The sequence below is a fragment of the Physella acuta genome, unplaced genomic scaffold (assembly GCF_028476545.2).
Source record: "Physella acuta isolate Inbredline_101_S28 unplaced genomic scaffold, ASM2847654v3 ptg000151l, whole genome shotgun sequence".
Taxonomy (NCBI): Eukaryota; Metazoa; Mollusca; class Gastropoda; family Physidae; genus Physella; species Physella acuta.
In genome coordinates, this window is record NW_026731670.1 from 40,648 (window position 1) to 55,300 (window position 14,653).

At 29.1% G+C, this 14,653-nt stretch overlaps 1 protein-coding gene across 1 annotated transcript in view; it reads right to left on the reverse strand.

The window, feature by feature from the left end:
* Positions 1–1,714: 1,714 nt before the first annotated feature.
* The window catches only part of LOC131935671 (fibrillin-2-like), a 46,276-nt gene continuing 33,337 nt past the window's right edge, over positions 1,715–14,653 (reverse strand). The window contains exons 4-19 of the mRNA XM_059292190.1: positions 11,715–11,966; positions 10,961–11,083; positions 10,629–10,757; positions 10,224–10,346; positions 9,782–9,904; positions 9,175–9,432; positions 8,594–8,848; positions 8,065–8,325; positions 7,603–7,737; positions 6,843–6,964; positions 6,479–6,543; positions 6,140–6,306; positions 5,713–5,814; positions 4,727–4,877; positions 3,815–4,427; positions 1,715–3,655 (exon numbers count right to left, since the gene is read on the reverse strand). Coding sequence (XP_059148173.1) covers positions 3,632–3,655; positions 3,815–4,427; positions 4,727–4,877; positions 5,713–5,814; positions 6,140–6,306; positions 6,479–6,543; positions 6,843–6,964; positions 7,603–7,737; positions 8,065–8,325; positions 8,594–8,848; positions 9,175–9,432; positions 9,782–9,904; positions 10,224–10,346; positions 10,629–10,757; positions 10,961–11,083; positions 11,715–11,966 — 2,903 coding nt within the window. The 3' untranslated portion in view covers positions 1,715–3,631. The remainder of the gene's footprint in view (positions 3,656–3,814; positions 4,428–4,726; positions 4,878–5,712; positions 5,815–6,139; positions 6,307–6,478; positions 6,544–6,842; positions 6,965–7,602; positions 7,738–8,064; positions 8,326–8,593; positions 8,849–9,174; positions 9,433–9,781; positions 9,905–10,223; positions 10,347–10,628; positions 10,758–10,960; positions 11,084–11,714; positions 11,967–14,653) is intronic.

Sequence of the window (14,653 nt, forward strand, 5' to 3'; positions counted from 1 at the left end):
TCCCAGGAGTGGTGACAGGCCAACCTAATCAAACCTAAGAAAATTATTTCTATAAAAATTCACAATTTTGTTTATTAATTTTATTTAACTATCGTGGCTTTTTAAAATAAATATATATTTTAGTTAGAGCTTAAAATTTTAAAGGTAAAAAATTGTTTTATTTTTAGAAGTGCTTTTTTAATCTACATTGACTAGTACTTACATTCACTGAAAATGTATGTATGTTAATATACTTTGCCTGGTGTATTTTTTAACATTTAAAATAATATGTTCTTTTTTTAGTAATAAAAAGCGTGCAAGGGAAGACTCAAGTTATGAGTCCATGGAACTACCCCCTGTGATGGCAAGTGATCCAGCTGCTAAATGTTTAAAGTTTAATCAAGTCCTTTCTCCTTTTAGTGAAGCTATATACAATGAAAACTTGATGTACTGACATATCGGCAAACCATTTCCTGACGATTTTTAAAAACTTTAAATATTATCACAACTCTTTTGGCACATAATAAATCCTAAATCTTAGAAAAATAAATTGTATAATCAATTTAATTTTATTATTATTCAGTGAAAATTAATATCTCCTTATATAGATGATGTGAAATATCCATGTTAAAATTAGATTAATAGTTGCAACAAATGTTTTACTAACCACATTATAGCCTTTGCCATTTCCTTTCATTAACCGAACCTTATGATTATCTTATATTTTGGGTTAGGTTCAATGTTAATAATATGTTTAGAATTAATATATAAATTTTAATAACTTGTAAATTGTAATTATTGTTGGTTAGTAATTGAGTATACTTTATGTAAATATTATATGTAATAATATTTAGCAATAAATTGTTCACAAAGTTTTTAAAATATATTTAATTTTGGTATTTATTTTAATATCTGCACACTATTATTACAATTGTTGTCTACATATTGCAATATACAACAGTTTAGGAAAAAAGATATTAAAAAAATTGCATCACAAAACTGATACATGGTAGCCTTTGTGTTAACACTTTAGTTCACAACTTGATAAGTAGGCTAGTATAGTTATAATAGGCCTATGCATTTTTCATTTCTCTGAGTAAAGTGCATTTGTGCCATTACTTAGTGAATGTGTTTTGTGAATCGATTTAAATGTTTTGTATTTGATTTTGTCTCTTGTGAAATGGAATTAAAAACATAGGCCTGCCTACTAGCATAATAATTGAGTGTTGTCATGTAATTATACCAGTAACAGAAAATATGTAGGAAGTAGCATTTAACTAGAGTATAACTAGAGTATATATAATAAAATAGCAAGTAAAGTAGAGTTCAACAATTTCTGTGACCTCAGCATATGAAGGGATAGTCTGCTTAGTACTAGGCCTGTCCGCCTTTACTTTTTCTAACATAAATAAGGTACACATCAGAGTATGGTGGTGTCAGGGACTCTAGCCAAGCACTTGAACTCTAGACATTTATGTTAACAGACAAATCTTCTATCATTTGACCATGTCATCTAGTCTCATGCTAACAAGCATAAAAAAATTCAGAATATATTGGTGCTCAGACTGCTGCTATCATTACATTTGAAATAAAAATTGCACTGGCGTTTCCTTTTCAATATTGAGGAAAATAATGAATTTCTGATCTCTAACTAAAAAAATAATGTATGGAAAAATAATGTACCAGAATTATTTAAGTACATAATAGAATGTTATTAGAATATATTTATTTCCATATAATTACATCTCTGTTCTATATTACACATCTGGTATTACAGTTTTAATAAAACCACAATTATGTAATTATATCAAGCACAATCTTACACTCTCACTTATAAATTCAATATAAATGACAACATTTTTGTGCAAAACAAACGTAATATATTATATTGTGAACACACGGACACGCCTTCCGGGTGATCCGATGCGTAGCGCAACACATAAGACAAACAACCACAAACGGTTACAAAATAAGACTGAATGAAACAAAGGCTCATTGAAAACTAAAAGAATTTAATAGTATATACACTATTTACACTTAACACAGTCTAGTCTAAACACAAAATACACAAGCCAGTAAACTAAGATACAGTGGCTAAAAAACTAGTATAAACCTAACCGGTACTAACATTGGAGATCTGGACAAAACTGAGGCAATCACACACGTTTTCATACACCTTATATACCCTTTCATAAACTGGTACAAACCGGACTATTACAATTCACAGCACGAGAACTGAACAAGGACGAATGGGATAGGGTACCAAGTAACAACAACATTTACCCCCATTCATCCCCCTTCACTACATATTATAAGTGTAAAGATAATTTAATCTATTGGTTTATGCACAATTATTTTCATGTTGATACAAACTAATGCAAATTAATATTTTTGCTGATACTGGCTAGACAATCATATTTTCATCTAAGATTTCTGCCACTAAATAAATAGCCTACTAATTCGTTGTGTTTATAAGGTAAATACACCAGTCAATTTTGTTATTTAAGTTACACTAACTTCAATATTTGTAGAATGATACTGGAAGTTAAATTATACAAAGAAAGAGGGAAATTAAAAAAAAAATAATTTCCATTTATACTACTAGGCTAAATGGTACACACTTAATAAGTAAAAATGTTAATAGTATATGTCTGATATATCTTTATTTTTTAGTTCAGTTAATTAAATCTTATATAATTAGAAAGTGGTTTTGTTACCAACAATGAACAAGTACCTTGGGAATTTTCACAAAATCTTTATGTGCATTTTAATTTTAAAAATACAAAATATTGAATACAACATGACTTTAGTTGAATATACTGATTATATTGCAATAAATAAAATGAAAGAAAAATAACCAGGCATATGCTAAAAGTTATGAATATATATTTGATGTGAGTTTTCTTTCAATATGTTGGTCTGAAAATGTAGGTTTACAAATGTTCTTTCACCTCACACAGAACAAGAAATTGAACCCAAAGACAGTTCTAGAATGAAGCATTTAGTAACTCCAACAAAAGGATATAGCCAATATCTATTTTCTATGAATTAATCATGTAAAAAAGGCACCATATAAAAGACTAAACCATTGTGAACTATTTATACTTTTGGACATGAGAAGTTAAAATGACAATCAAATGCATAATTTAACTTGTAGCAAACTACAATGGCAAACATAACTCAAACATGAATTTAAATTCAAACTCATTTGAACACCTTGAGTAAATTGATTTAATACTGCTTTAAAAAAAAACAAGAATAATGAAATATTTCCATTTAGGAAATGGGTCATACATTTACCTAAACAACCACAGGCAAAGTGTAGAATATAATATTGCTTGAAAGAACTAAGCCAGACATCAAATTAGAAAACTGATCACTGGATTGAAAGACTATGACTCGCCCATCTTATGAAAATCAGGAATTTTCATTCTGTGATTCAAAGAACAACATGGATTGCTAAATTGCCAAGGTATTCTATAAATGCTGGGGTTTTATACATCCTGGTAACATATTCATACAGGGGTATTGGAAACAATATCCATGTAAATTTTAATGTATGAATGAAAAAGGAAACATGATTTACAAACATTGTTTATTATATCATACTAATGATTACTAATGTGGTTAAGCCTAGATTAGATTCAACTCTTCACTTTTGGATTTTTTCATAAACCTGTGGGGGAAAAATGAAAAAAACAAAAACTTGTCATTGAAGTATAGCTAAAGATTAAACATTGAACATTTATTTTTTTTAAAAAAGTTCTAATTTAATCTGAACCAGTCATTGTGATCCTACTTTAAAAATGTATATTTCCAAATTTGTACTACTCACATGTTCCTTGTCCAAGTCATTTGTTCCAGATTCATTTAATTGATGGTATGGATTGTGACCTCTATCTTCGTCAGGATTAATTTCATTATAAGGACTGTTATCCTCTTCTAGGCTGTTTACAACTTCATGGTCTTGATTGATGGGGATTTCATTGTATGGAGTGTTGTCTATTCCTGCATTCATATCATTTACACTATTTTGATTATTCTGTATTTCATTGTATGTACTATTGGTTATATCTGAATTAATAACAATTAAACTATTTTGATTATTCTGTATTTCATTGTATGTACTGTTAGTTATTTTTGAATCTTCAGCTGGTTTATTATTAGATTTCTTTCTTAGTGGAATGTTGGGAGTAATGTCATTGTTTGAATAAGTAGCCATTTCTCTAAATGCCGCTGTCTTATTTTCTGCATCTTTCACTATTTCATAATATGTATTAATATCAGTGTTTTGGTCAGGTAAATTAGTTCCTTGTTCCTCTGATGTGGTTGGTATCATTTGATAATGTACATCAGGATCTGTATATTGCATCTCAAGTGTATTGTAAGCATGTTTCTCCTCAGTTGTTTTGTATACAGTTTTTTGTGGTAATGGGGATAGCAGTGGTCTAAGAAAAAAATTTAAGACAAAAATTAGAACACTGAATCTTGAATGTGCTTTCATGGCAGACAATATATAAAGCTATGTTTGATCACAGCATTATTATTACAAAGTTATAGACCTATGTTATTATTTTAATTATACAATCATTGCAGATAAACATTAAGTCCTTTTCATAATCACTACAAGTCATGTGTTGACTGAGCTCTTTGATAAATATTTTTTTTTAAAGAAATCAAAATATGCTATCTTGACTTAATTTTTTTACAGTGAAGTTATTATGACACATTCAGTTCAAAGACTTACGGATTAATTTCAATATATTCCTCTTTATCCAGTTTTTGTCTTCTATTTCTGTATCGCAAGATAACAAGCACCACAATAGCTATTGTGATGATGACCAGCAGGCTAAGTCCAACAGACAATCCAATTTTTAATGCAGTATTTTTCTCAGCATCTTAAAATATTTGAGCTTTTATTTTTTATTTGAAATAATGAGTATTACTAAGACAGTCATAATTATACAGTATTTTGCTACTTATAAACTATATTAGCAGTATAAGTATAGTTTCCTTTCATACTGGGGGTCAATTAGGTACATAAATTCACCTATTTCTTTGACCTTAGCATTTGAAGAAATACCTCTACCCAGTGGCGTAGCGAGGTCGGGTGTCACCCGGTGCAGCACTTAATGGTGTCACCCCCCAGAGGCGTAGCGACGCTTCCCGGGGACAAAGTTTCAAATTTTCAATATGCCCCCCCTTCAAACTTTTGATTTGCATCCCCCCCCCCTCAAGTTTTCGATTTGCACCCACCCTCAAGTTTTTCTCTATATATATTGCTATTTTTTGCCTTGGTGTCACCCCCCCCCCCTAAATGGTGTCTCCCGGTGCGGTCTGCACCCCCGCCCCCCCCCCCCTCTCTATGCCTCTGCCTTTACCTGATGTGAGTCAGGTACTCATCAGTGTTGGGAGGTCTCTGGGAGATCTGAGAGACACTAGCCTGAGATCTGTACTTGGGACTTTTGGTTTAGCAGTAGTATACGTTACCATTAAACCACACCATCCCATTAACACTAAGTAAATTTTAAACATTTCCCCATATATATTTTATAAATGGACTAGCAATATAATTTATTCAAATTATTATTTCAAATCTATAAAAATTCAAAACAAGCACACAGTAGACAAACCAAAAAGACTGCTTATAGCTGTTAACAGAACAATGTTGTATAAAATAAATTTGCAAATTCAAACTGGATAAAGTTTTTACATTTATTTTAAAAGAATTACCTATGATTTTACAAGATGCTACTGAGTTCTCTTTGTATGATGGACTAGATGAACAGTTCTTCAAGACAGAGTACACCTCACATGAACTTGGTAGTGTTTTCACTAATTAAAAACAAAACTATGTATGCGCATTAGCTGTAAAACTTTATCTTAAATTATTGTAATATTTTGTATTTTTTCATGTTAAGAAGGATCAAATCATCATGAATACCTTAATTATTAACTCAAATGTTTAAAAAACTGTGTACAATAACATTTATTTTTACTATTCTTATGCTCACACACGAAACCTATACAAATTACTGAAAATAAGTTTTTTTTTAAAATGCTTACCTTTTTATAATGAAATGTGTTTCAATTAAGTTATATACTTGAGTTCATTGAAATGCATTAGAAAAATAAATTAGAACAAATTTTATTGACTTACATGAAGTGTTACACACAGAAACATCCAGTACTTCAATTACTTCAGAACCAATAGTCAAATTTCCTGCTTTGTTTAGTTCATAAGCAAACGTTGAAGCAGGGTCTGAGTCACTGTTACTATACAATTGATCAACCTGTAGTTCTGTATAGGCAATAACGGATCCATTTCTTTAGAAAAAAGTAATTTTTAACAGGTATAAGTTGTCTTAAAAATAGCATTTTAACTTATCATAATGTATTGGCATAAGTCAACATTATAAATGAAAACAATATTTTATTTTAATGAAGATATAATGTTACAGTATTTACACCACAAAATCAAATTTTGTGTAATACTTACACAAGTTTATTTATAATGAAAGGCAAAATAGCTTGACCAAGTTTTTCTTTACCAAATTTAGTTAACTGAAATAAATGTTTATAGATCATTTTAGGCTGTTTTAAACCCATAAATGAATTATTTATAATTTAACATTGATTATATGCCTTTTGAAAGATTCACAAAATTGCAACAAAATTGCTACTAATTCTGATAACTATATTGTAACACATAAATATAGCAAGAGCTTAGAGATATTTGAAGTTTTAATAGCTTAAAAGATTATTTTATTCAAACTTAACTTAAATATACTATTTAAACAAAGCATAATGTTAAACCTTATTAACCTTCTAGTCTATAAATGTTTTGTATAAATAAAACTTACACTATCTGCAATTTTGCTTGATAATGCTTTTGATTCTATCGTCGTTGAAATAAACAAGAATGGGTTTATTTTCTCTTTGGGGTACTGAAGTTGAACAGTCAAAGGGAATGAAATGTAGTTCACTGTATGGAAACATCATTGGTTAAATCAGTTGATTATATAACTTTTTAGTTTAGATGTTAATAAATGTATTTAGACATCTTGTAAGATAATTACAAAAACAAAGGTTACAATTTTAGACAAATACTATTATTGTTTATAGAATAATTTAATGTTTAAATTATTATATTCATATAATACTTTTAGTAGTGTAAGAGCTTTTCTCAAAATTATGTAGTTCTTTTTTAGGGTTGATGGTATCTGAATTTTAATATCAGCAAAGTGTGGAGTTGTGTGATCTGCACATGTATAGCCACATTTACTTTCCACTTGAGTCAGGTACTCCCATGAGCTGTGTACACTCAGAAATGCCTACTAACTCAAGCCCTAGAACTGAACTGAAGTAGAGCACTAGACTGCTAAACCCAAATCCGGTTTCAAATCAGTAGAATGTCCCTGAGTTCACCCAGTTCTGATAGGTACCTAACTCTCATTAAGGAAAATAAAGAGGTCACTGAAACAGATGAACTCTACTTTATTTGCCCCATGTGTCTTGGACATAAACAGGGAATCTTGATGTCTAAGTTCTCTAGAATTCAGCTATGCCAACCTACTCTCTAAAAAGTACAAAATCAAATTATCAGCTCATATAAAAAGTCACCTGTACAAGCAAATTTGTCATTTGTTTTTGTTAAATGTCCAGGTTTACAAATACATTCATATGATCCTTCTGCATTGTTACATGTTGTAGTCTTCAAGTCACACTGGTAAGATGGATCAAGGCACTCATCTATATCTGTAAGTGTAAAATGTTTACAATAAATATTATAATCACAGGAAGGTTTGAATAAAACTACTTTAGTTAATCAACTAATGTTAAATTTGATAGTTAGATGAAATTAAACATTTGTCGGCTGATTTGTCATATGTCAAATGAGTGGGTTTTATTTCAATTAAAATGTGACTGAGGTGTAAATTAAACAGTGAATTAAGATGTAATTTTAGTTTGATCAAAAAAAATTTAAACTGCCTAAAAGTATTAACTAAAGTGTGAAAAGAAATATTAACTTAAGCATGAGTTGATGTGTAAGATAAATAACAATTATAAAATTACTTATCTCACCTTCACAAAGTGGGCCAATTGATTTTCCATATCCTTCATCACATCTACATTCGGCCGATCCATTTATATTAAAACAATGATCATGTGCATCTTGGCAGTAGCTAGTGTTTAAACATTCATCAATATCTGTCTCACAATGAACTCCAGTCCAGCCTGGCTTACATGCACAAGATCCATTGATATTGTTGCATTTCTCAGTGTGAAGCTGAACACAATTACACTTTTCACTGCAGTCTTGACCAAATTTCATTTTACTACAAGCTAAAACAAATATTGTAAAATAATTAAAATTAATTTTTAAAACTTTCATTTTCAATTTTTAATTTACAAAACAATAAGTCTTAAGGCTTTTCAGTTAGCTGTGTCAATAAATGTTTGCTCAAAAATGTCAATTTTTTTTCTTTCTTTATAATAGCTTCTAATATTAATATATTATTTGGGCAAAATAGAAAATTAAAAAATAAATGAAGAATAAATAAAAATAAAAAAAATAAAAAAATAAAATAAAATAAAAATGTAAAATACTTACGAGTGCAACCATGGTTTGATTTAAAGAAGCCTTTATCACAGACACATCTATATGATCCCAATGTGTTAACACAGATTGAATTGTTCTGACATGGATTGATTTGGTAGTTACATTCATTTATATCAGTATTACAGCCTGTGTCCTTCCATCCCTTTAGACACTCACATGTTCCATTCTCAGCAAAGCAAATACCCTTTGTTACATTACATGAGCAATTTTGATTACAACTGTATCTGTTAGTTCCATAATAACATTCTGAAAACACATGGTAGCAATGTAGATTTCTATGACTCTATCGGTACACTTGAATGAATAATTAGTTTGATAATAAGTCATTATTATTACCATTTCAAGGGAGTTATTTGTGTTTAAATTGCTTAGAAATTATGTTTTTATCTTTAATAAACAAAACAAAAATAATTTTTTCAGAAGCATTTTTCATTAAAATATAATTAAATGGTTAAATATTTTAATAATTTTACTTAAATGGTGTATTAAAATACGTTCAAGAATTAGTGATTAATAATAATGTGTATGTGCCTTTAAAAGAAATACAAAGTTAAAAAGGATGTTCACATTACCTGTACATGTATGGTTAGTTAAGTCAATATATCCTTCTTTACACTGACATTCAAATGATCCAGGTGTGTTAATACATGAAGACAATGGCAGACAAGGAAAAATTTCACTAGAACATTCATCTTGATCAATCTCACACCATGTCCCAGCCCAGCCTGCTTTACACTGACATCCAATTTCAGCATCACAACTTGATGTGCCTTGTATACTACAGTTACATGTAGTTGCACAGTTATCTCCCCAATGATAAGCATCACATGCTAGATGAAATTAAACATTACAAAATTATAATTTTTTTGGAAAACATCATTTGCAACTAAAATTACTTAAATTATAGACAATTATAAACTTATACTAGACTATATTATTGCTTTAAATATAATATTTTCAGAAACAAAATGTATTCCAAATAAATAAGAGAGACAAAATAAAAATAGAACTATTAACCATAGCAGTGTAAGAAAAAATATTTACAATCTTAAATAGCAAAAGCTGGAAACATGCAGTATCTGCATTTATGATAATTGTGCTGCTATGAATAGTACATGTAAAGAGAACAAACACTATGCAGTCATAAATTACTTCTCATTTAAATATAAGTTATTTTACCTCGACAGCTTAATTTATCATTTTGCAGTTTATAGCCTACAGGGCATGAGCAGTTGTAAGAGCCCATAGTATTGACACAGTTTCCATCACACTTGTTATTTTCTGATTTGCATTCATTTACATCTAAAAAAAAAGACGTTACATTTGAGTAGTGATTTATTTTTAATTTATACAGAATGGTTGGATATTTTCTAGGAAAATGTTGTTTATAGTTATTTTTATTCTTTAAATAATGCGTAAATTTCATTAAAACAATAAAATGATTATTCTTTTTGTTGTTTTTGATACAAATATTTCAAATTATTTCAAGTTGAGGCAGAGAAATGTTTTACTAAAGTTAATAAAAAAGGGTTACTTAAACCTATTAATATTTTATTATTTAATTCTTTAAAACTCCAATATAGTTAAAAAACTGTCAATTTTAAATAATGTACAAACTCACCAATGCAATCAAAGTTATTAGTGCTAAGAGTGAAGCCAGTATGACAGAAACATTGAGGTGTTCCATTTACATCTGTACAGCCTTGGCTGCAGTTAAGGTAAAAATTGATGCAAGGATCCACAGCTGAAAAAATAAAATTGTTGGGTCACAAGTTATGGCATACTAAAATTAAAATGTAATTTCTCTTTTAAAAGTTTATAAAGTTCAAACATAGATTTTTATTGCTGATGCACACATTAAAATATTATGTTAATAATCTGTAAGTAAATTAATGAGTACATATTTTTTTTTCAAAAATATTTCTATTTTAAGTGTTTTTAAAGCAACTTTTTAAAAATAAATACTATTGTATCTGCACATGCTGATTTTTTTACTAAGTATTTGTTTATTATATTTTAAAATTACCATCTTTTTCACATGTCTTTCTGTCATCCTTTAATCTATAACCAGGATAACAACCACAGTAGCTACTCCCTGGAACATTCAAACAGATCTGCTCACAGCCAGATTGGCCATTATCACATTCATCTATATCTGTAGAGATATTGTAGATTCTTAATTAATAGATTGATAACATTTACTTTCAATGTGATGGATACAATTTTTCAGAAGTTATGTTTTTTTTATTTAGGCTTATTACAGCTTTAAATGTTTTTGTTTATATTTTATAGTGTTTTAACTATAGCTAGATTTACAATGTGGGCTTCGATTTAAAATCAATGTTTTTTTTATATTACCTAAGCAAGTCCCATTAGAAAGTTTTGTAAAACCTCTGAAGCATTCACAAATGAAAGAGCCTGGTGCATCAATGCAGTTTTGGGAGCAATTATTTAGCAGAATATTGTTGCATTCATCAATGTCTGAAAAACAAATGATTATACACAATTTAAATAACATCTACTGAACTATTCTAGTCAGTAGTGTTTAAAAATGAAATTAGAAATAATTAATTATCAATGCATTTGAAGTAATTAGCATATTTTTAAAAGTTAATTTAATGAAAATATTTAATGCTGATGAAATTTTATATACAATAAATAAATTGTCATTCCCAATTTAATAATAAATAAAATCAAATGTTAAAACTACTAACATAATTTTTTTGTGGTAATAAGTATCTGTGTTTTATCTTAAATATATGTTTGTTGTCATAGACATTAATATTTTTATGTGGTGTTTACTGTACATTTAATTTAATATGACTGGCCAGATAATGGTGTCAAATGGCTATCCAAATCAATGCCAAACTACATTACATTTGTAATATCTTGTCTGGTAGCCATTTGAGTTCTGTTATCAATTATGAACCAAGTTAAACAACAATCCTATAGCCACTAAATAAAAACCTTATTTATGGCAATAATGCTGTATTTTACAGACCTGAATAGTATAATGTTCACCTATGATTTATAGTAGTACAAAATATTGTTGAAACAAACACCAAATTATTGGTCTATAAACTGCTTATCTCTATTAATGAATAATTCTTACTGATGCAAGTCCCATTGATATCTTCAAATCCTGTAGGACAGTTACATGTGTAGGATCCCTTAGTATTTTTACAGTAATGATCTGGTGGACAAATGTTTGGAGCTTCTGCACACTCATCAACATCAATGTCACAGTTTGTTCCCTTCCAATTGTCTTGGCAGATACAGCCCTTGATACTGTCACATCGTAGAGCATGGCCCTTACATTCACATTGTGAGGCACAGTTTAACCCATACATATTATCAGGACATGCTATTAGAAAAAAAATTATCAACGCAAAACTTGAATGTGTTTTAGGACTAGCACTGGTTTCTAATATGTAATGAGACATGTATGGGTTCAAGCTATAGAAAAATAAAGTGCAGCTAGAACAGACAAAAATGGTATCGTTTTTTTAAATAAATTTAGAGTTAGGAAAGTATTAAAAAACCTTAAATGAAATTTCAATTTAGATACATATAATTATGTTTATTTATTGTAACACATATGGTTACCAGCCAAGGGGGATAAAAATATGAAGTTTTAATTCATTGAGTTGCGGCCCCTGTGGGGCTGTGGCTCTGTGGACGTAGTTGTTTTTTTCATGCTTTTATGAGCGATGTTACCTGTGTCCCATGTCATGTGACATGGGACTGTGGGTTTCATGCCTAGCCGTGTGTGTCGCACATGCAAGCCTGCTGTCTGTGGACACGGTGACCAAGATGTAGACCTAATGAAGGGCTACGGTTTTATTTTTCTTCTTGGCTAGTTTGTTTTGTACTACTGTGTTGCATCGCCGTCATGGCTCGATGCTGTAAATAGAGCGAGTACTGGACAACAACTGTCGGTGTCGGTGTGTACTTAATCTCAGGGTCAGCCCGTCTTAACCACAACACCTCAGTGGGTAAAAGCATCCCCACTGAGTGAGGGTTACATTATCATTAGAAACAATATTGAATAAAAAGTTTGTTTAGATTTTATTAAGAGATTTTAAAGAAAGATGTTATGAAAAAAAATGTCAAACTTACCATCACACTTGTGAGCGTGTTCACTGTTCATCTTGTAACCAGCCTTACAGCTACAAGTAAAGCTCCCTTCACTATTACTGCAGTTTTGTGAGCAAATGTTTTTCTTACATTCATCAACATCTGCACATACATATTTTGCATTAACAGATAATGAATAAAAATTTAAGTATACATATTAGTAACCTCAAAATACTTATTTCAAAATGAATTCTTCAAGAATGTATAAAACTGTATTCAATTAAATAAATATTATTTTGTTATGTATAAAGCTCATTATAATGAATATGTTACAAAATAAAAAGCAAAACATCATTAAGCTTGATTCTAATTATATTATTATGAATCTTGAATTACCTATACAATCAATGCCATTTTCTTTCAGAATAAATCCATGTTTACAAAAACAGCCTTGAGTGTCATTGTTGCAGCCATAATTGCATGTTGCGTTTACTGATTTACATTGATTTATACCTTTAAATTAAAAATAAAGTGAAGATTAAAATATTTGATTATTCGTCTCTTGTTTAGTATCTTCATAAATGAATAGTATCAATGTTAAGATTTAAATAAATTTAAAAAAAAATAATGTTCACCTGTTTCTGTTTTAATACATGTATTTTTGGAGCTATTAAATCCAGGATAACAAGAACAATTAAAACTTCCTGGAGTGTTGGTACATAACTGATCACAGTTATCTAGTTTATCAGCACACTCATCTATGTCTAAATATCAAAGAAATTTTACAATGCACATTATACAAATATATAAATATTATCAAATATTACATTATAAAATATTGCACTTTATTGAACCTTTATAGTGAATTGTTTAAAAATTGATACCAAACATGTGTTACTCTAGATATTAGCTTATAGACAAATGTGTAGTATTGTTTCTTTATAATTTTTCAACAATTTTTTTCATATTTTTAAAATCATATTTTGATTTTTGAATGCAAAAAGTACTCGCCCACACAACTGTTGTTTACATTTTGGTAACCATTCTGACAGTGACACAAAAAGCTTCCATAAGTATTTTCACAGTCAGCATGAGAATCACATGGTGAAGTTTGACATTCATCAAAGTCTGTTGATACAATATATTTCATAATAGTCTTAATATAATCCTATAAATAATGTTGGCTTAGTAAAAATTATAGTTCTTTATTCATTAGTTTTACATAGCTAATAACTTGTTTTTAAAACAATGTCTACCTTTTTTTAATGTTTTTAAAGTAACCATTTTTTTTAAAATATAATTTAAAATAGAAAGCAGATAAATGATAATCATACTCTTACATCAAGAGATGTAGTTTGTTTTTGTCTTGATTAAAATGTATTCCACATTTTTACTGTGTAGCTCTTAGGCCTTACCATATTTAATGCTATAGTGTTCATTTAAATTGTTTAAAATATTACCATTGATTATTCAAATGCATGCAGTAAACACACTGAGTTTACATTATACCCTATAATATTACTGTGTTCTATTAACCACAAATGTACTAATAAAAAATATGGAAACATCATACCTTCACATTTGGTTTTAGCAATGCTAAGATTAAAACCAACAGGGCAATTTTCACAGTAATAAAATATTCCAGTATCCTGATTTATATTGTTTGAAAGATTTGTACAGCCTAATGGGCAGGGCTTATCAGCACAGCCATCAATAGCTTCTTCACAATCAACTCCTATTAAAAATTATACAAAAAAAAGTTGCGAAGCTGTATACACAGAGATCTGTTTACTTTAAACTTAAATTTTGCAAACAAATTACTGCATAATATTATTCAAACTTACATGTTTATGTTGTAAAAAATATTATAAAGTAAGAATGTTATTTATGCTAATGCAGATGTTTTATTCAAATTCTATTTAAAATAAATCAGACTAAAACAACTGCAAAACATTACAACTTCAATATATTTTA